Source organism: Nesoenas mayeri (genome assembly GCF_963082525.1).
Source record: "Nesoenas mayeri genome assembly, chromosome: 19".
NCBI lineage: Eukaryota > Metazoa > Chordata > Aves > Columbiformes > Columbidae > Nesoenas > Nesoenas mayeri.
The window spans coordinates 10,084,123-10,104,701 of record NC_137568.1 but is presented as its reverse complement, the minus strand read 5'-3'; the positions used below and the strand labels follow the sequence as shown (position 1 = coordinate 10,104,701).

General features: G+C 39.7%; 1 protein-coding gene across 2 annotated transcripts in view; it reads left to right on the top strand.

Annotated features, from left to right (window-relative positions):
• PRKCA (protein kinase C alpha) overlaps positions 1 to 20,579 on the top strand; it is a gene marked incomplete at both ends in the record, with an annotated part of 113,451 nt that overhangs the window by 66,217 nt on the left and 26,655 nt on the right. For both annotated transcript variants that reach the window (XM_080356680.1, XM_080356679.1), the window contains 5 exons: positions 6,554 to 6,665; positions 7,356 to 7,484; positions 16,065 to 16,221; positions 16,317 to 16,451; positions 17,198 to 17,294. In XM_080356680.1, coding sequence (XP_080212806.1) covers positions 6,554 to 6,665; positions 7,356 to 7,484; positions 16,065 to 16,221; positions 16,317 to 16,451; positions 17,198 to 17,294 — 630 coding nt within the window. The remainder of the gene's footprint in view (positions 1 to 6,553; positions 6,666 to 7,355; positions 7,485 to 16,064; positions 16,222 to 16,316; positions 16,452 to 17,197; positions 17,295 to 20,579) is intronic.

Here is a 20,579-nt window from a genome sequence, read left to right as displayed (position 1 = left end):
TTGTGCTTTCATACGCGACAAGCAATGTTCGTACACGCCTGCTCTATAGTCCCTGACTAAACATCGCAGTGTAGCGCCTTTTATTTCCTCCACAGTTGTATCAGTCTGTAGAGTCATATCTAAGTGGTCTTTCTTTATGAATTCTTTATAAATTACAGGAAAGCAACTGTTGGCCTCGGCGTTTACCTGAGCTCTTGAGCTATGACATACGGAACTGGATAAAGTGATGGCAAATACAAAGTTCTTGCCCTGTGGCTGCAAAGCTTCATTGCAACCCTGATTTTACTCCTGTGCTTTTCCACAGTGGTTGGGCTTTATTCTGCCATCTTTTCTGGAGCGATAGGTCAAGTCCTGCTTTGCAGTATTTTGTGTGTTAAGTGGGTTTGGTATTTGTGGTTGGGGGTCTATGATGAGAGGGACACGCAGGAGTCAGCATTTCAATTCAATATCTTGTAAGCTTGGTAGAGAATAAAGCTCTTCCAAGGGATAGCTGCAAATCTTTTACTATAGAGATACCTGAAGGTAATGGTGTGAATACCCTCCTTGATGATTAAAGCCCTCTTAGAAGTATTTAGTATTAAAAGTAAGGACAAAGTATTTAGAGGAGAAACCTTTTAAAATGGCACATGCCTGTCATCTCAAACAAAAAGTAGGTGGTTGTAATAGCTCCCCATGTAGTTTGATTTTCTGGATCTCTTAGATCCCTTTCTCCAAGCAGACAGAGTCCTCTCTTCTTTCAGGAAGATCAACGTGCACTTTTTAGAAACTCTGCTGTTGAAACATCAATGCAATAACATAAAAAAGTATAAAAAAGTATGTGTCTGAACTTAAAACTTCTCTCTGGCTTTCCGTGCACCCTCCTGCAGTGCTCGGCTTCCATAAACAAATCTGCACACAAGTCAGTGGGGTTTGGCATTCGATTTTGAACCATATGTTGATGTATATGGATATTGCATCTTCCTGTTTGGTAGCGATACATCCAGACACATAAATGCCTGTACTTGGATGGGCACCAATGCGTGCAGATCCTGCCGGGGGAGGTGGGAAAGAGCCAAGGTGTGGTGGAAATAAGCGGAGAAGGGTTTAGTGAGAACATGTAAGGTGTGTGTTTATAAATCGGTGAGTTCTTCAGTAGTGTTCACTGTTTTAGAGGAGAACGGGGAGTTCTGCACTGCGAGGAGGAGTGGGAAATGTAAACCAGTTATTATTCATGGCCTCGCATGGTGAAGAAGCTCAGAGGCGAGAGCAATATCTTCACAATACATTCATCAGCTACGTTCATAGCGCTGCTGCTGATTTACTCAGATCTTTTTGGCAAATCATCTTTATGTGCTCAAATCTATTGTTTAGTAGTTGTGAAGACCTTCATTCAAACCACCTTAGAACTAACTGAGGGCAAGTCTGGATTTGCAAATTGAATCTTGATTGTGTTTCACTTTTGCTGTTGTCATTAAGTCCTTTATTACGCTGATGATGCGCTACACCTAAACATGTTTTGGCTCCATTGGAAAGCATGAAAACTACCTTGTAATGTGTAATATTAAACAATTCAGGATATTGTACCTATCCTATCAAAAAGTAGCGATATGCTTTTATTCAGCAGGAATTTGTTTAAATTACTTCTTCCGTCTGATGAACGTTAAACTATAGGTTGTTAAACATATTCAAGATGTAAGCGATACTTTGCGTTAAAAAGTATGTTCAACAAATAAATAAATTGCCAAATAATAAAACTAATAATAAATTATTTTCTTAGGCAAAGTTTATACAACTGTCTGTCTTTCTAGTACTCCTTTTGAATCCAGATCCCTGCATTCAACCTTTATTACAATGATTTATATATTGTAACTTTATGTTGAGTTGTATCTGAAGCACAGTCTTGCCCCATTTCTTCCTAGTCATGAATCAGTTTCTGACAGGATCTTTTGTTTATGCGCTTTCTGTAATTATACTGCAGTTTCTTCATTAAAAAAGAATGAAGAAAAAATAGCTGGTAAACACCAAGTCCCTTCCAAATTTAACTGTCTTTATAGTAATTAAGAAATTACAAATCCCTGTGAGTACAGTCATGCGGCTCTTTCTCCATTTGCCAACTCAATCAGTACTATTCTACACAAGAAGAACATGAACAAAACGCAGCAATCAAAGTCAGTTCATTCAATGACCACCTGTTTCTTTTAATTAAAAATAATAATTTAATGTGAATTCCAGGAAAAGACTGAAAAATCGGCCTTTGCATCGTTTTTGAACCGTGGTCAAGTTGTCTCCTGTAGAAGTATAGAGAAGGAAATAGTTGATTGGTAATTGTCGCTGTTAATTAAATACGATTTTTTTCTGTTTGTGTACCTCTTCGCTTTAGTGACCAATGACAGAACTCAAGGAACGGCAGATGTGCCAGGGAGGGTCGGTGGGACGTGAGGAAAAGGTTCTTCACCCAGAGGTGCTGGACACTGAACAGGCTCCCCAGGGGGGTGTCACAACCCCAGCCTGACAGTGTTTGAGACTGGACAATGTCCTCAGACACACGGGGTGACCTATGGGTTGTCCTGTGCAGGGACAGGAGTTGGACTCCATGATCCTGTTGGGTCCCTTCAAACTCAGGACATTCTATGACTCCGGTGTCTCTGAAATCCATCATGAGAACAGCCTGCCTCTTCTGTTCTCCATTGCATCCTTCTTGTACAGTCTTAAAGACTAATTTACATTGGGTTTATTACCTTGTATTTTTGCTTTGTCTTGGTTTTCTTATCCCACCGCTACCTTTTTTCTTCTTTTTAATAGAGTTGAATGCAGCTCTGTTCATGCTCTGAACACCTCTCCGTGTGTTACGGTGTACGAGTCGTTTCCCATTCCGCAGTGAAATTGATGCTTTTCTCTGAGTTACTCCTTAGAGTCACTCCAAACAGTGAAACTCCACGTTGTGCCCGCAGGGAGGATTCCTGGAAAAAGTCAGTGTGCACTTTCTTACTATTCCAAGTAATGACATAGGGTTGTGTCATTCCTCTCCTTCTCCTTTGCAGAAGGGTGCTCTTAGTAGCTACATGTCAACCTGTGGAAGATTTTTGGGGGTGTTTGGCAGGTAGATTTAGAGCTCTGGGTAGGAATAACCACTGTAAACCCCAGCTGATCCAGAGCTGAGCCTGCCTTGAGCCGGGCCTTGGGCTCAGTGGGCTCCAGAGGTCTGTGCCAGGCTCAGCCCAGCTGTGATCCCCACCTGTTTTTGACTCTTCAGGCAATAGAAGTTGTATCTTTTCTATACACCGCTTTTCTATACTGCAGCTCCGCGAGAGAAATATCAAATAAGCTTTAAGCCTTTGTACGTTTTGTAATAAAAAGTGAGGTATTCTTTATATTGCTGACTTCATAATGTTGCTTAATCACTCGCAAGAGTCTCAAGTTCTCTTTGCTTTCCCTCTCCCATGTGCACAGCCACTTTTGGTCAGGAGAGAGTAAAGCTGGTGACCAGCTAAACAAGGACTTTTTGCCGTGTCTTGCTTCTGGGATCACAGAAGCCGTATTTTAAGTCATTTCAGTAGAAGCGTCTGGCTTCTTGGCTCCCGCAGCTCCTCAAGGTTAAAGCTGCTTTCTCAAATGAAGATGCCATGCAAATCACCCATTGATATTTCTGTTAATAGGAAAACAAGTAGCAATGTGGTGCCGCTTCGTGTCTAAAATCTCCACTGATGCAACCTCATAAGTCTTTTTTATGTATTTTATACTTTAAAACAATGCGACGATTTAGTGCCTGCAAAATTATAGTCGGTTCGGTGTTGCTACCAAGGGGAATCAAATTCTAATCAAAAGGGAGCTTTTAGCAAGAATTCAGAAATACAGTGCTCATAAGCTGTTTCGCGATGTGTTAAAGCACAGTTGGACATGTGCTGCTGGTTAACCGTGCGCTTTCAATTACCGCACACCCCCGGCTTCGAGACAGAGGAATTATGGAACGATTTTTCGCAGGAGGGTGCTTCCCCTTGCCGTTCAATAAGGGAAATGGATTCATTTGTGCTAAACAAAGTAAAGAAGGCAGGAACGGTGGCGATGCTGCTGCAGGGGGGCAAGATGGGGCTCGGTGGCCGCGCACAGATTGCAGGATGCGCCGTTTGGGTGAGACGCTCCGTGTTGTTCTGCTTCCCTCTGCTGGGGTGCGGCAGGATCCCTGCCCGGCCCCTCCAAGCCCCAGCCCCTTTGGGCAGAGCCAGAGCTGCAAACTCATTTATTTGCTTTTTAAAGGTTTCCGCTCCGTTTTCGCTTTTCTTTCCATAGGTCCACGTAGTGCACAACGCGGATCTGTGGGTCAGGGCAGCGCAGAACATCAGCACCTCTCAGCTTGGACACTAAGGAATGATTTGATCTATGTTTTCAGAGCCTTAGATGCCCAATTGTGATTTGTCTTTATAGGGATTCCGCACCCACGTGTGTCATCACAGGCTCTGGGACTCCAGTCCGTTGGAATTGCAGAGCACTGGCTAGTTTTCTGCCAATTTAAAGGTTTCTCAAAGGCAAATATTTAAATGTCTGAGATATCGATTGCCCAGAGTTTCCTTTCTCATTTAATTATGCTACATTGCATTCAGCTGTACTTATAAAAGTGGGGAATTGTCTTAATAATAGCAGAGAATTCACTTTTTAGCATGAAAATAACATGAATTTTAATAGAGCATATTATTCATCACTGCTTAACAAGTGCTTTCCCATTGCTTTCCCACCGCCACTCTCCCCCTTTGTAATTTTGATGGATTTTGGAAGCAGCAGTGGGTTTTCCCTTTGGAGTTTCACAATTAATCTATGCCAAGTTTAGTGCAAAGTTCAGTTCTCTTGCAAATAGCAGCCATTATTTGGCAGTTCATCTGTCATATCCTGGCTTGGCTCCCTGTGTTTACTATGAAATGCGACTGCCAGCTCAGCTTCAGGAATTATTGAGGGTTTACATTGATTAAAAGGGGATATTTGAAGGAAATTTGCAGGGCCTTACCTCTCCCGCAGTATTTTACCTCTAGCTGAAAAATATTAAAGACGGCGTTCTTTCCTCAATAATACATTTATGTCACTTAATGCATATTTAACATTGGGAAGTAATATACTGTACTAGCAACTAATAAGTCTTAATTTCTGTTAATAATATAAGTAATTAGTACTGGCAGTGTAGAAATTATTACTAATATAGTTGCTTATAATTAAAGTGTGAACTACAGATTGAAGGTAATTCCAAGTGCGTGAGAAGCACATGTTAATATGGGGAATAAGATAAAAAGGTTTTATCATCTGTGATGGGTGTATAGAGATCTCGTCGCTTTCTCTGTATGTTCTCAGCCTTGCTTGGAAAGGAATAATTTGTGTATTTCAATTTACCAAAAATGATAAAATGCAGAGGACTGAAATAGAAAATAAGGATTAAATGCTGATGAAGAGCGCACTCTCTTATTTGTTAGCTTTTAAATATTTTTGAGGTGCTTCTATTTACCTCTATAAAGGGATTTTAAAAGAGAGAATTCCTACATGGAAAGTTTCCATGTCAGGAGTAGTTTTCACACTTTTTTCTTTTGTGCCTGGAATAGGTGATTTCATGTGTGCATATAGAATAATAACTAATAATCATATTCAGTTGTTCCTTTTAAACATCACACACTAGGCATTTTCACTCAATGATAGAAAACTAATATTTATCATAGAGAGCAAATGATGATTCAAACTATATCCATTGAGTTATGCAGGGCCAACCTCAGAGTTTGATCCAACGGGATTTCTTCATTCAGGTGACCTGCTTAACTTGATAACCATGTATATTCCATTGATTGGAATGGGATTATTCGGTAGTGTTTGTTATAGAATTTCAGTGTAATATACAGGTTCAATGTACTTAGTAGACGTTCATTATAGTAATTTCCCATAGTTCTTTCTCCTCTGTATCATTACGTTATACTCATAAATACCACTTATGTCAGATGTTAAACACAACTTTAAAAATCTGTTTTTTCGGTGTCGTTCTTAGAAGCTGTTTTGTCCCTCTCAGCATCAGATGTTCTTACTAAAGGAGTGTTTAAGTGTCTATAAAGGCAACAAGTTCCCTTACATCTTCTAAAAAAAAACTAATTAAGGAAGAATTAGCTTTGAAAATGTCATTTAAATTGTTTGGAAGGCATATAGTCCGAGTGGATCCATCAGATAAGGCCGTAGTAACGCAATGTTCCCATGACCCATTGGCTGTATCTTTAATAAATAACGAAACAGATGTTCTCTGGAGCATCAAATGTCATTCCACTTAGGGTAACTGTGTTTGCAAAATAAATATGGTTGTTAGCAGTTTGCATTTCATATCTTGGGCTGTATAACAAAGAGAACTGTCAAAATAGTCTCAATGTTAATGAAAAATAGGAACCAAGGCCAACATACCTGCACCAATGTAGGTACCGCTCTAAGGGTTGTGAATTAGCTACGTGCTGGAATAGCTTAACTGGCAGAAAAGGGAAATTTTTGGTATTTAAAGTAATATTTTAAAGGTGTGTCGATCTTATTTATGACTTGAGGATCTCTTTTTGTGTTTTTCCTTCAGGATCCCAGAAGCAAGCACAAATTCAAGATCCACACCTATGGCAGCCCGACCTTTTGTGACCATTGCGGGTCGCTGCTCTACGGCCTTCTGCACCAAGGGATGAAATGCGACAGTAAGTGAAGGTCTTCTGTGTTCCCAAAAGGGGATTCTAGAAAGTGGAGTGGAAACACTCGGTAACAGCTTCTTATTTCTTTTCTGTGGAAAATACCATTTCAAATGTCAGCTATTTATAGTACTGTTATATTTCAAGTAGATACTTCAGCACTATACTGCTGTACTAATGGTGTATTGAGTTTGATGTGGCTGAAGAGCATTTGCCGCGGCAGTTTGAGGAAGGCTGGTTTTGCACTAGTCCGGTGAATGCACTGTCAAAGACTGGAATTTCAGTTCCTTTGGTAGCCAGTGTCCTATATTTTTCTTGCATTTCATTTGGCTTGGAAGTCTGCTAGAAAACCTAACAATCAATTTAAACTTTACTCCCTTTGTTGCTGATGCTGGCACGAGTGCTCTGTTTCCTTAGTCACATTCCCAGCAAGGTTTTATTCCATATTCACTATTTTTTTCCTTGCACTTCACTAATAATATCTTTAGTTTTATGATATAGCCTGTTTTATTCTCTGTTCCGTTCAGTCCACAAAAAGATAGAAAACAGCTGTGCCGTTCAGTTGAAATACACACATCTGTAATCTGAAATCTTGCCAGCATTAAGCATTGTAATATTAACTTTCACTTTGCTCGGTGTTTGCAGTGTAATCATATTATTGGCTTCTCATAGCTGCCTGAACCGATTTTGTATTCACAGCCTGCGATATGAACGTTCATAAGCAATGCGTAATAAACGTCCCGAGCCTCTGCGGCATGGATCACACCGAGAAACGGGGAAGGATTTATCTGAAAGCTGAAGTCACTGGTGACAAACTGGAAGTAACAGGTAAACAACTCAATCTGGAGTTTTGGCAGGTTTTATGAGTGTGTAAAATTAACTGGGTTTATGTACCTTGGTCACATCTTTCTATATTAAAGCCACCGAGAGCGTATTTCCCTTCAGAAGTGTGAGGATTTCATTCAATATATCCTTGAATCAAGAAGTGCTGTGAACTGGTGTTCTTGAAAACAAATAGAGAAATGAAAGCTGTGGTAATAGCTTTAAAACTCAGGAATATGAATTAGAAAGCCACCGTAATGCCAGTTTTCCATGTAGGATCGCTCACTGTTGCGGAAGTTAGCCATCGTCTTCTGAACACAAGGAACACTCTCAACTTCCATCAGCTGAGGACTTGTTTCCTGCATTTTGGAGTGTTTAATAAACACAGGCACCTTGGATTCAATCCCAGATACTCACAGTGAGTTATAAAATAAAGACATCATGGCATTCTGTAAGGTTAAGGTTATGGAGATAGGGATGGAGAGGAAGGAAAGGGAGGGTTTCTCCCAGGGTTTCTGAGTCAGCTCTGGCCATGCACACACACCCACACCCACACCCACACACCCCGGCCATCCCCAGTCTAAAGTTGCAGAAAAACCTCTGAAAAATACATTTTGCAAATGGAAGGACTGTTTTGTCCCCCTAGATAGACGTGTAGTAGATGGTTGTGCTGTGTCAAAGGTTGGAGTTTGTCGCTCAGGATCTGCATAAGAATTTGTATTTACAGCATGTTACATTTGTTCTGTACATTCTTTCTGTTCTAGCAGTCCAAGCTTGCAGAAAAGTTCTTTACATAAAAGTGACAGTGGCCTTGAAATTAAGATATACTTTTTTTTTAATAAAAAACACTCTACAGACCAAGCCCAGACCGGGTGATGTTTGAGATACTTTGTGCATGTTTAACCGAAAAGGAAATAACCAATTGTCCGATAGCTCATTATTGCTGTGTAAAAATAGTGAACTCCTTTTCTCCCAGTATGGCAGTGCTTCTAAAGTATTGACTGACAAAGCCTTTGTTAGAATATGCAGTTCGCAGAGCTGCCGAGTGCGATACCACCGCCTTCAGATTCAGGAAAGGAGGTAAATTAAATGTCCAGGAGGTTTAGAAACAGCGGGGAAAATAATAAATGATTGGCTATTTGGTTTGAGCCTTTACCTGCATCTTTGTCAAGGGAATTACTGTGTAGGTGTTGAACTCCTTCAGCTGAATTCCTTTAATATCTCTGCTCTGCATCCTGTTTTGGTCGTTAATTACTTCCTGCTGATTCTTTCATAGCCAGCCTTGATGGCATGCGACACATTTTGTGCTGCGGAATGCAGACGTGCCGCTCTGGTTGGCACCTTGTGAACGTTCTGTACCTTGGATGGGCACCTGGACCATCCTGTCCCAGCCTCGGTGGCGGCTGCTGGATCCACTGGGGATGCTCTTGAGCACGGCGCAGTTTGTCTTTGCTTCTGCGTAATTGCTTTGAGGGGTTTGTGGTGCTATTTATTTCCAAAAAAGGCCACAGTACCCACTTGCTAAGCGTTTTCCCAGTAAAATAGTGTAGTAGTGCTGGGTTTTTCCCCAGGGATTTCTAATACAGAGGCAAAGCAGGGTTGTGCCAGGTGGGGTTGGTTGGTGGCTCATTATCTAAAATCTCTGAGTACTTTAGCAGGTTGAATTGAACTAATGGTGAGAATGATTCAATCCTATATGTAAACATGCTTAATTCCCCTTTACCACATCAAATCATCAATCTGGGTGCTTAAAGGTGGACGTGCAGTCGTTTCTGTGTGAACATTGGAGACTCTGCAACACCTTTTCACCAATAAATTGGGATTTTGTGTTATACGCTTTGCCCAAACCTTGCTGTCCTCCCTCAGGGCTCATTTGTGTTGCAATTCTTTGATGTCAACGGTGTATTTTATAGCTTCTAACTTGAGAGTTGCGTTGGATATTGATAACTTATTGCAGAAAATCAGCGCGGTAGCTTTCTTTTTATAGGAATACTCTTCAATTGCTTTTTCTGAAGTCACTGAATTCGTGATGCTTTCATAGATTGAACTGACTTGGAGATTCTGCTTTTCTGCATAGTAAAGCAGTTTTTGCTATTCTTAATCCGTGCTTTTTGCACTGAATTTTCTTCCTCCCGATGTACCTTAAAAATTTTGCCACTCACATTTACTTGTTGACCCATCTTATAATTTGGGACTCTTCTGACTGAGACTGTGGGTGGTTGAATCACAGTTCTGATTTTTTTTGTTGTTGTTTAATTTTGGTTTTGCATTATTTTTGTAGTGAATAAACAATCACCTTTGTGAGAAAATAACCCCATCTGGTGCACTGACATATGAAAAGCTGCCTCATTATTGGGATCCGAAACTGTGACCTATCAGTCGCTGCGAGCTGGATTTGACAGTAGCTGACAATAAAGAATTGCCCTCCCGACACAGACACCGATTTAGAGGCGGGTTGTTACCCGCTCGCTGTCAGCTAATGCACCCCACCGTTACATAAATGTCATTAAAATATATATATACACACACACACACACAGCCCAGAGTTTTCAGGGATTTTAAGTGTATTTTCATGAGCTGAAAGAATACAGAAAATCTGGTTCTATTCCTCAGTGATGTGCTGTGATTTAGAAGAGAAGAGCTGGCAGTGATCTCTGCAGAGGGTCAGAGCACACAACAGGCTCTCCAGCAATATATAATATATAATATATAATACATAATATATAATATATAATATATAATATATAATATATAATATATAATATAACCACTCTGGGAGTTCTGCAGTCACATTATTGATGAATGTGTGAATGCCGAACACCCCATGGCACCACCTATTAACATCCCCTGGCTGTGGGCAGTTGGGTTAAGGGCCTCTGACCAAACAAGCTCGAGAGACAAACTGGAGAATTTTGCCACGTTTCTAGATGCTCATAAAAATTGTTTCCTTAAAGAACCACCCACACACACTCTAAATAACTTTATTTATGGTTGTCTAGGTCAGAATTAGTGTCTGTCTTTGTTAGCATGAATTTCATCATATTCTGCATCTGATTTTAAAGGGGAACTTATATGAATATTACAGCTATTTGGCCAGTTTTTAGTACCAAATACCTATAAAACGATCCCAAATAATTACTTGCATGTGGGAGGCATTTTTAATATCTCAAAGAATATGAACTGCATGTTTCATCTCACTAATATCTTCTGTCTTCCTGGCATTCCCAGGATCTGCAGGGTTGCTGTGTTCTTAACAGAAAGATCTGTGCCTTTAATAAATGCCAACCCCGGTACCAACTGAATGCTCCCCATTTCGTTAATTAAATTTACTTTACCACGAAGAAATAGGCAACACGTAGTATTTAAAAGTAGCATTAGATTTTCGTAAATGGCCATCTGCATGCATATAAAAAATCAATTGAAATGCTATACGTTTATGTAAGAATATAAGCGGGTAAGAATTAGAAATTTCGTAGTCTAGATGCTTTTTCAGATGACTTGATACATATTTTTTATGATGATAATTTTTATAAAGGTAATGTTATGATACAAGTAAAATACAGTTGCTCCTATGAGATTTCCAGTTGAAATTGAGACCGGAGAACCTATTGCAGGCGCAAGTATTCTTAAGGGGCATTAGAGATGATGGTACATTTTTGGTTAGTAGGAGAGTATAACTTAATAAATACAGAGGAATGAAGTATCATGCAATGGTGGTTTGTTGTTATTCTTGTTCTAGGAAGGGAATTAATCATCTGGTTTTTGTGTGTTAATCACCTGTGAATTGCAGGCGTAACAAGAGCTGACATTTGTTATGTGTCCATTGGTCAGGATTCAGGACCTGGGGTGTAATGAGTAGGAATTGGCCTTGGGAGGGATGTTAAAAGAACTTCTAGTTGAGTATAGGAAGTAGTTATGGAATGGAGAAAAGTCTCATATTGGGAAACCCTTTTAGTGGCTGAAAACTGTATAGAAAGGTCCTTGGCTGGGAACACAAGGTCGTCTGTCGCTCCCCTAAGTCACCTGTCAACTGGGCACATCGCTGGAATCCACACCAAAATCTCCTTCAGGAAGTCACGAGAATTATGGAATAATTCACTGATGCTTTATTAGGGGAAGACAGAGACTTTATGGTGCGTTGGAGCCAACAAAGGTCTCCCTTTTGTTTCATTTTGTGGGATAGTTTGCTAGACGGGACTATTTGAGACTCGAAGCCTCTTCTAAAAGCAGCGATTCGCCTGCAGTTGAGAGATTTCTGCTCATCTAAGTTGCCTCTGGGGAGGAAAAGATTGACAAGAAGCGGTTGCTGTGATTAGTAAACTGTTTTATTATCAACATTGGGAATTCAGGAAAAAGGTAGCTGTGACTCACTTGAAAAGGAACTGAGTAACAGCTTTGTTTTAGGGACAGAAACATTTATTTACTCATTCCCATGACTAAATTTATTTGCTGGTATCGCAAGAAGTTATAAATCCATAACCGCATATGGCTTGCAGCTTTTGACCTATGCGATCTCATGGAAAAAGATGCGATTTTGTCATCCGCTCTCTGAATTCCTCAAAATTCCGCCCGAATTTCTTCTCTTTACGTAAAATGTCGGTTGTTCTCTGCCAGCCCACTGCGTCTTATTTAGATATTTATTTAAAGTGTGAATACCTAAGAGCCAGCTCTGTATTTGCTTTATGTCTTCATACTATTCCTGGAAAAGTGGGCGTCCCAGATTTAGACCCGGCTTCTGGATAGATACTGCTGGGTTATAAGTAGCACATAATAGATCAGCCATAGGACAGATGTCAAATATTCCACATTTTCTGCTGACTGAACGTTTATGATCTTCATTAACAACGAGGAGGGAAATGGTGCTTTTTTTCCCATGGCAAATTAACTATTTCTGTTTTTTTAGAAGGAAAACCTAGGCAATTGTGGATTTGTTAGAAACTTCAATATGTTCTACTCTTCACTCTCTTTCCACCTGTGTGCATTCTCAGCCCCTGTTAATAGTCTAATCTGGACACAATGATAGGAAATGTAACTTGTATCATCTACTGTGCTCAGTCCAAAAGTCATTATCATGCTTATTTTATGACAGAAAACTGGCAAGTAGTATTTTAAATTGCTGTCCAAGTTGCGCTCCAAATGATGCTGAACTGTATCTCACTTCAACCGTTTATAAATCAGAATAACACCTCCATCATAGTATTGAATTAACTAATAATTATAAAGCAGTATGAGAGTAAGTTGATTTGTTTTCCTGGAGTTATTTTTCATTTAACTTTTTCTGTTTCAGCCACGCACAAGAAAGAGCCTTTGGTGGGGAGGGGAAATCTGTTTGTCTTGTCAATCCTCTTACAGAAACCTGACCTACCCTGTTAAAAATAGGGTGCCCTTCAAGAGGTGGACCACTTAGATGCTAATTCTTTATAAGCACTATTTAGCACTAGAATCATCATGCTGTTTCCTCAAGAAGCACTAAGTCAGTCGAGAAGAGCTGTCTAAGGGTACTAATTATGCAGACAAAAGTACAATTGGGCCAGATATCTTGAAACAAAGAGTGAGATAATGACTTATTTGGCAGGCTGTATTTAGTGTACGTTGCATCTTTCCTTCCCAATTCATCTTCGAGCTTCTCTTTTTCTTGTATTTAGAGGACTTTTTTCTGCTTCCCATGTTTGCTGATAAAGAAAGAAGTGACCTGCATGTCCAGCTCTGCTGGTGGTTTCTGGGCTGGCATCAGCGGTGGCTCCCCAGAGCACAGATGGGACAACTCTCAGAATGCTGCCAGGTTTCACACCGAGTGTCTCCGCTTAAAAATTAAGCATAAAAGATCAGCCTGAAGACGCCACGTTAAAATTAAGCAATTCTGTTCAAGGAATTTTAATGGAAAACTTTCTAGTGTGTATTTCTGGAAAGCTGTAGAACGTGTAGAGAGTTCTGCCGTTCGCTTATACCCGTCTACAGTATAGAAATAAAAAATAAGAAGTGGATTTTGAATCTCGATGTTATTGCTCAGAAGGGTTTGAAGATCACTTTCAGGGTGCTAAATTTTAGTATTGGATGTTTTTTCCTTTCATGGGTTGGAAACACGTGGTTTTCCAGCTGACCACTGGGTGTGAAGACCCTCAAAGAGCAAACTCAGAGCAAATGAGAGTGGAGACCATTTGTCGGACCCAGAGCTCATCTCCCTGGTTGCAAAGATTGTGGAAGGCTCCCAATTAAGCGCTCTGCAAGAAAGATGCGCCTTGCTGTTCTTCTAAAACAGTGTATTTTTTCTGGTACAATTATTTGAGTAATATAGTTAGTGAACAGAATTACATTTTATTTTAAAATTTTAGCCCGTAAGCATTTTCCATCTGTCATTTTAAAAACACAAATTTAAGATATGTAGCTTAATCAGTATCAACTTTTGGTTCAAGTTAATGTGATTCCTTTCCAGCCATGGTCTAATTTGAATAATTAGTTTACATCAGGGTATCTGTTCTGCATGAGGGTTATCTTGACGCCAGTATGTTCCAAACAAGTAGCCTGCATTCCTGTACTCTGCCTTCTTTCTACAGCTATTTTGGATAGAAAGTGCCAGTTATATCTGCTATTTCTCTCTTCCAGCTTGTTGTACCACACCTAATACCTAATAAAATAGAGCAGATCAGACTGTTTGATCAAACTGTGTTTTCTGTGGCAGGGGCTGTTGCTTTCCCCCAAAAATTTTCCCTCTCCAGCTTGAATCAATCGACACAGCGGCTCAGCAGTAGATTTGCACTAAAGCCCTGTTGAGCAGTTCTGTCGTTTGGCAGAATGCACACGTTCTGGGCGCTGAACCGCTCTCTCCATTGCCTGAAAGGAAAAGGTCAACCCAGAGCTGAATCTACCTATGTGTAGGAAATGGAACAGAACCCTTACCTGGTTTTGTAAATCACCTTCTGTGCTGTGGTACAACTGGTGTGTTACCAGCACCGCAACCTTTCGTTTCACTGGCCTTAATAAGACGCAGTAATATCTGTCCTGTGCTTTGTGTTCATTGTCCATCTCTCTGGTCTTATTGTCAATCCACCACAGCCCTGCCTGGATTTCTAAAGGGAGAGAAAAGGGTGTTTAGGAAAGATGTACTTCAGCTGGCTGATGTGTCATTAGACATTAGCATAAAACCTGTCCCCTTCTTATGCTATAAATAATGAGACTAACTATGAAATATGTGTTGCTTTGATGCCTTTCAGTGCTGGGAGGTAACAGGTTGAAATCCTGGGAAGGTCTATAATTTTTCTTTGCAATGTGAAAATGCCATTGAAATCCAGGGGAAAAGGAGGAGAGTGCCTTGAGCTGCTCATCCTGACAACATGTTTTGTGGGTTTTTTGCCTTAGCTCTGTTGGAGTTCTTAAGAGACTCTGAAGCTCAGATTTTTGTAGGAGATGTTTTCCATCAAGAAATATTGGGTGGCATAAGGGTTGATCTTTCTTGAATTTCCTTTCACATTTCTGCAGTTCGGTAGATAAATTTAAAACCCTTTCTGATGCTGACACTGTGAAAGCAGAAGATGAGGCACCGTCAGCCCTGGAGAACCTCCCTGGTGACTCACTCTCCATCACTGTCCTTCCTCCATGCCCTGGGAACCACGTCACCCTCAGAGCTTCTTGCCATTTTCCTTCCAGGAACAATTCTAATCTTAAACTATGAACCTCACAAAGGAATTCCCAAACGAAAGCAGTTTTGTGTCCAAAACACGCGCAGAGGGTTATTGCTCCCAGTAGGTTTTGAGCTCTGAATTCCCCATCCCGGCGCGGTCCCCGCGGCTCATCACAGCGCAGCTGCTTTGGGTGGGTTGGGGTCTCACAGCATCACGAAAATGCACTTTTTCTGGGGTTCAGCAGGAGGTGATGGCTGAGTGCTGTTAGCGCAGAATGAAACCTTCCACGTCGTATGAATGTTACACAGTCATTGCGCGGGATCGGTAGCAACATGATATAACCAGCTTGCTTTGTCTTCTTTTGACATTGTAAAAATAGAAGCTATATTAAGTTCTTTGTGAAGCTGGAGTTAAAAATGTCTTCTCTGCGCTTTTACTTTGGTTGCTGTCATGACATAATGCTTTCAGTGATTCCATCTGACAGCTAACGAGCTGTGAATCCAAGGAAAGCTTACTGTTACGTATCTTCCAAGGGTGGATTGTATCAAATAACCTGTCTTCTGGAATCTGTTGTCATCTGGCTGTTGCCATTATAGTATTTGGCTGATTCTCCTGTAGTAGTATAACCTAAGACTGATGACTAAATAAAAGCACAAAGAATGGCTATTTATAGTGATGGATTTGGACACTTAATCATTCCATTGCAGGGAAGGAGCTGCCTGGAAGGTGCATGTTGTTTGTGAATTGCTCTTCTCTCCTGTCATTTCTCTCGACTGTTCTTATAAATATCACTAAGTGCAACCTTACTTTAAAACAACTAATTTCTTCCATGCCAAGTCTGACAAGTGGGTTTCACGTCTTATCTGTTTTATTTTTCAGCGTTTCAATAACTCTGGTCTGACATGTTATTGCTCTCTTACTGGTGATTTGTAATCCTATACAAATGATCTCTGTTTTATATTGACAGTGCGAGAAGCAAAAAACCTAATTCCTATGGATCCAAACGGACTTTCAGATCCTTATGTTAAACTGAAGCTCATCCCGGATCCTAAGAATGAAAGCAAACAAAAAACAAAAACCATCCGTTCCACTCTGAACCCAGACTGGAACGAGTCATTCACATTGTAAGTCTAATGGCTTTTGCTGGGGTATCTTTGTGCATATTGAATCATGTATGTCAGCTTTGCATTGAAAACCCCTCTATTTCTCTCTTTTCCAGCAAGTTAAAACCTGCAGACAAAGATCGGCGGTTGTCCGTGGAGGTTTGGGACTGGGACCGAACAACCAGGAATGATTTCATGGGATCTCTTTCATTTGGGGTGTCAGAGCTTATGAAGATGCCGGCCAGTGGATGGTAAGAGTTTCTGAGAAGACAGAGGGAGAGAATATTTCACAAAAAAGTTTAAAACCGGTATTTTTCTTCAATGTAATCTAGCCTTGTTTGAGCTTTTTGCTGCATCTCATGCTATAAATTAACTGAAAATGCAACCAGGCCTGGGAAACATAGGCTGTATATGACAAAGGAGGATAATAAAAGGAATGCTTTTCTTTTGTGGTGTTGGTGAAACTCCTGCTGGAGCCAGGAGCTGCTGCAAACTCAATTCTGTTTACATAGTCTTGTGATACACATTTTATTTTTATCTCAAATACGATCTATTCATTACTAAGCGTATCACGTTATATATAGCTCAGCAAATTCGAATTACATGGGAACTGATTTTTTAAAATGCCATCTTATTACATGCCAGGTTAGGGTTAGAACTCGTCACACCTCCAAAAGGACATCTCATCAAAGGTGATTGTTTAGGGCTACAGAAGCACTGGAGATGAAGGTTCTTCAGGGTTTGTATCTCCCATCGTATCACAGGATGGGTGGAAAGAATTTCCTTGCCTATGAAACTGCCTTGGCAGATAGTCTGGGATTAAAGATCTAATTTTAGGTTGAATATATGGCGTTTCTGAGTTTGCTTTAGATCTTTGAAAGCAGTTCTCGACATACCTGTGACGTTGATACAAACCACACACACAACTAAATCAGATTTTAAGGCTAACAGGAATAAAGCTGGAAAGTCACCACTTTTTTTCTCAAATGTTGCACAGGTACAAGCTGCTGAATCAAGAAGAAGGGGAATATTATAATGTTCCCATTCCAGATGCCGATGAGGATGGAAATGCAGAGCTCCGGCAGAAGTTTGAGGTGAGGATTAAGCACACGTGGGTGCAACTATATATATTGGGTGAATTTTACACTTTATTACAAAAATAAACACCTGCTAGAAGTTTATATTAGACTGTTACTATTTCTGTTGCCTGTGGCAGCAGTGTGTACCTTTGGGTTTCTTGAAGATGGGACCAAATGGTTTAATCCAGTAGCGGTATCATTTTTTAACCGTTTAGTTTCTCTGCCATGACATTTATAAATCGGTATTTTAAAATATTCTGTGTCAAGTATGTGTGATAATTTCAGTGTCTTTTAATACTTACTGCAATATCTGCCACCTGTTATCTGGTATCTATATTATTTGACAATTGAAGTTCTCAGAAACAACAGCATTTTCATACTTACAGTGATTAGCACTAAGTGCCTTTTTTTTTAAAGAAAATACTTACAGTGTTAATTACTGATTATTTGGAGCCTCAAAGTCTGTGTAGAAGGTTGTCATCTGAAATTCCGGTGTCTTTAAGGCGGGTATGGAAGTTTTTAAAGATAAGAGGCATTTACACAACATTTACAACTTTATCTGTTTATCCAAAAAGTAATGAATGTACCTATTGTGCATAAACAAACACGCCTGTTCCTTTCAACCTCAAATGGCGTTTTTTATGTTCACCATCAGGCAGAATTCTACATTATTATTATTAAAGATGGGTTAACCCAAGAAAGTGAGGAAAATCGGCATATGTTCAACTTCCAAGAAAGGAAAAGAAAAGGTGCATCAGTTTCTTTTGAACACATTTGGATCAGCTACCATACTTCTGTCCACAGCATGAATTATGATTTTTGTTACACATTTGAGAAGTATTCGAATCTCCATTTCATTTTCCTTTCCTTACAGTTGTGATCTGACCAGTGTGATTTTATTTTGCTGCACCAGGTCATTTTCTAGTCAAGATCTTATTAACTTTTTATCCTCTCTAGGAAGAACAGCATTATGAGTAATTCTCTTCACCCCTTAGATGTCTCTGCCATATACAGAGTCTGGAATTGGGAGGATATGTGTGTGTTGGTGATATAGGTATGGAAACCAACCTGTTTTTTCTCAGGACAGAGACAGCACAAAGTCACTAGAATTACCTTATTTTAAGATGTCAGTTATTATATGCAGTATGTTCGCAAATTGAATTTGCAATCTCTTAGTTTTGGGGTTTTAAAAAAATAACTTAGCGATGATAAATGGGGAATATTGGTAGCAAAGCAAAATATGTAATTATAACTAGACCAAGACCAGTATAATGCACGATGACAGGGCAAAGGGATTTAGGGTCAGCCTCTCAAAGTTTATCATTGTGAGAAGATACAGAGGCAAGCAGCATCTTCCAAGTAATGTTCTCACTTGGTTTCAAGGGGAATTACTGTGATGGCTCATGAAAATTAACAGCACAGATGTCTGAATGGTGGTATTTAACTTATTAGCTATTCTGGTATGGTACACAAGTGGTGCTGACTCTGATCATCTTTGACGTTATTTTTTGTGTCGTTTCTGTCTTGGCTTCCCTAGTCGTTTTATTTTAGGTGCCCTGTGCTAAGGAGCAAGTAGCACTGGGAAATATGCTGCTATTTGTGATTTAATGACATCACCTAAATAAATATTTCCACTGTTCCGAAATGAGCTTTGGAACCTTACAGGAAGAGGGTTGCAGGTCAGGGGAGTATATTTGCCAGGAAGATCAAGAATTTCGATAGACCAAGGGGTCATACTGGGCTATCTGCTCATTTATCAGGTTTTAGAAAAGAGTAACTTCAGGGTGCTCACTAACCAAGTCCGGATTTGTGGTGCCAGGTCTGCTTTTCAATATACGACAGTGTGATTGATATCCAAGCTACACTGATTTAATTTTGAGTACAAAATTGCAACAATTTCTACAAAAATATTGCATTACTAATATCAAATACTTAAAATGAATAATGGTGGTAGTGAAGAGCAATCAACCTAAGCTGTACAAGAACAGACAAACTTTAGGATGAGAATCTCATTGCTTAATATTAAGGAAGAATAAGGATATTTTCGGGTTATAAAAGATCAGAGAACCCATAGATGTGAAACTTCTGAAACCAGTTTCTAGTCTTAAAAAAAAAAGTCTGACATTCTTAAAACTGACTTTGCCCTTTTGATTAAAGTTTAGAAAGCACTTGGGAGCTACTTCCCATTGAAATCAATGGGAGTTTCTAAAATATCTGCCTGCGTCTGTAGTTCAACAGACATCTTTAAGGTTTGGTCTCAAGTTCTCATTGATTTCAAGCTGTTTACACAAGGCTGTCACGTCTTTCTGGCTCCACTTTAACAACCCCGACTTCGTATTTAAATGTGGTTGTTAGTCATACAAAATCTCGGAAAGAAGAATTGAGAAGGATGGTGGTTTCATTAATGGAATCACACAGTGACTTCGCTAATTAATTTTAGATTTTATTGTGAGGAGTTTTCTTTTTATATACTATGTATTATCTATATGAAGTTGTCCGATATATAGAAATTGAGTTATATTATGCATAGATGCGCTGCAGTATTTTCTATACAACGTTTAATCAATCTGTGTATTTTCTGGATCTCACCTATCACTAATACTTACGAATTAATTATTTGCTCATTTAACAGTGTGATCAAATCTGTCTTCAGTGATTTATATATGATACATCATTATTAATACTTAGAGATAAAAATACCCTCCTGTAGGAAGTGGAGGCGGGATAAAATCTGTCACTGTTTTTCATCTGATTTTCACCTTGGGTTGTGATTTTTCTCTCCGGAATGACATTATTTGTGGCCATCTCCAAACAAAACTCCGCTCTCAACAGACGTATTCGGAATAATTGTAGCTGCTCCATAATTGTCCGTGCTGAGGTTGCCATGGGAACCCCCAATGGTCCCAGGTGGCTCCATGGACCCAAACGAGCAAATCTTAGCTGCAATATCTGCTATGTGTTATATACTTATTTTCTGGTTACAATATTTTGCTAGTCAAAAAGCAGAATATTGAAATAACACAAATAACACAACCTAATTGTATTTTTCCTACCTGGCTATGATTTGAGCAGTAGCACTTTTTTGCCATTTAGGGCGTTGTTCTGGTTTTTTTATTTGGCGAAAAGAAATATGCAGATTCTAAAACTTCTGTTTTAGGAAGTTATTTTGGTTTTGTCAATGCCTGTTTCCTGTAATTTGCTGCTTATTAAAGCACTTCTTGATACTTAACTATCACCTTAGGATAATAATGGGATAATACTGGTTTAAAAGTAGACTGGCTAATTATTCCATCTGTCCCC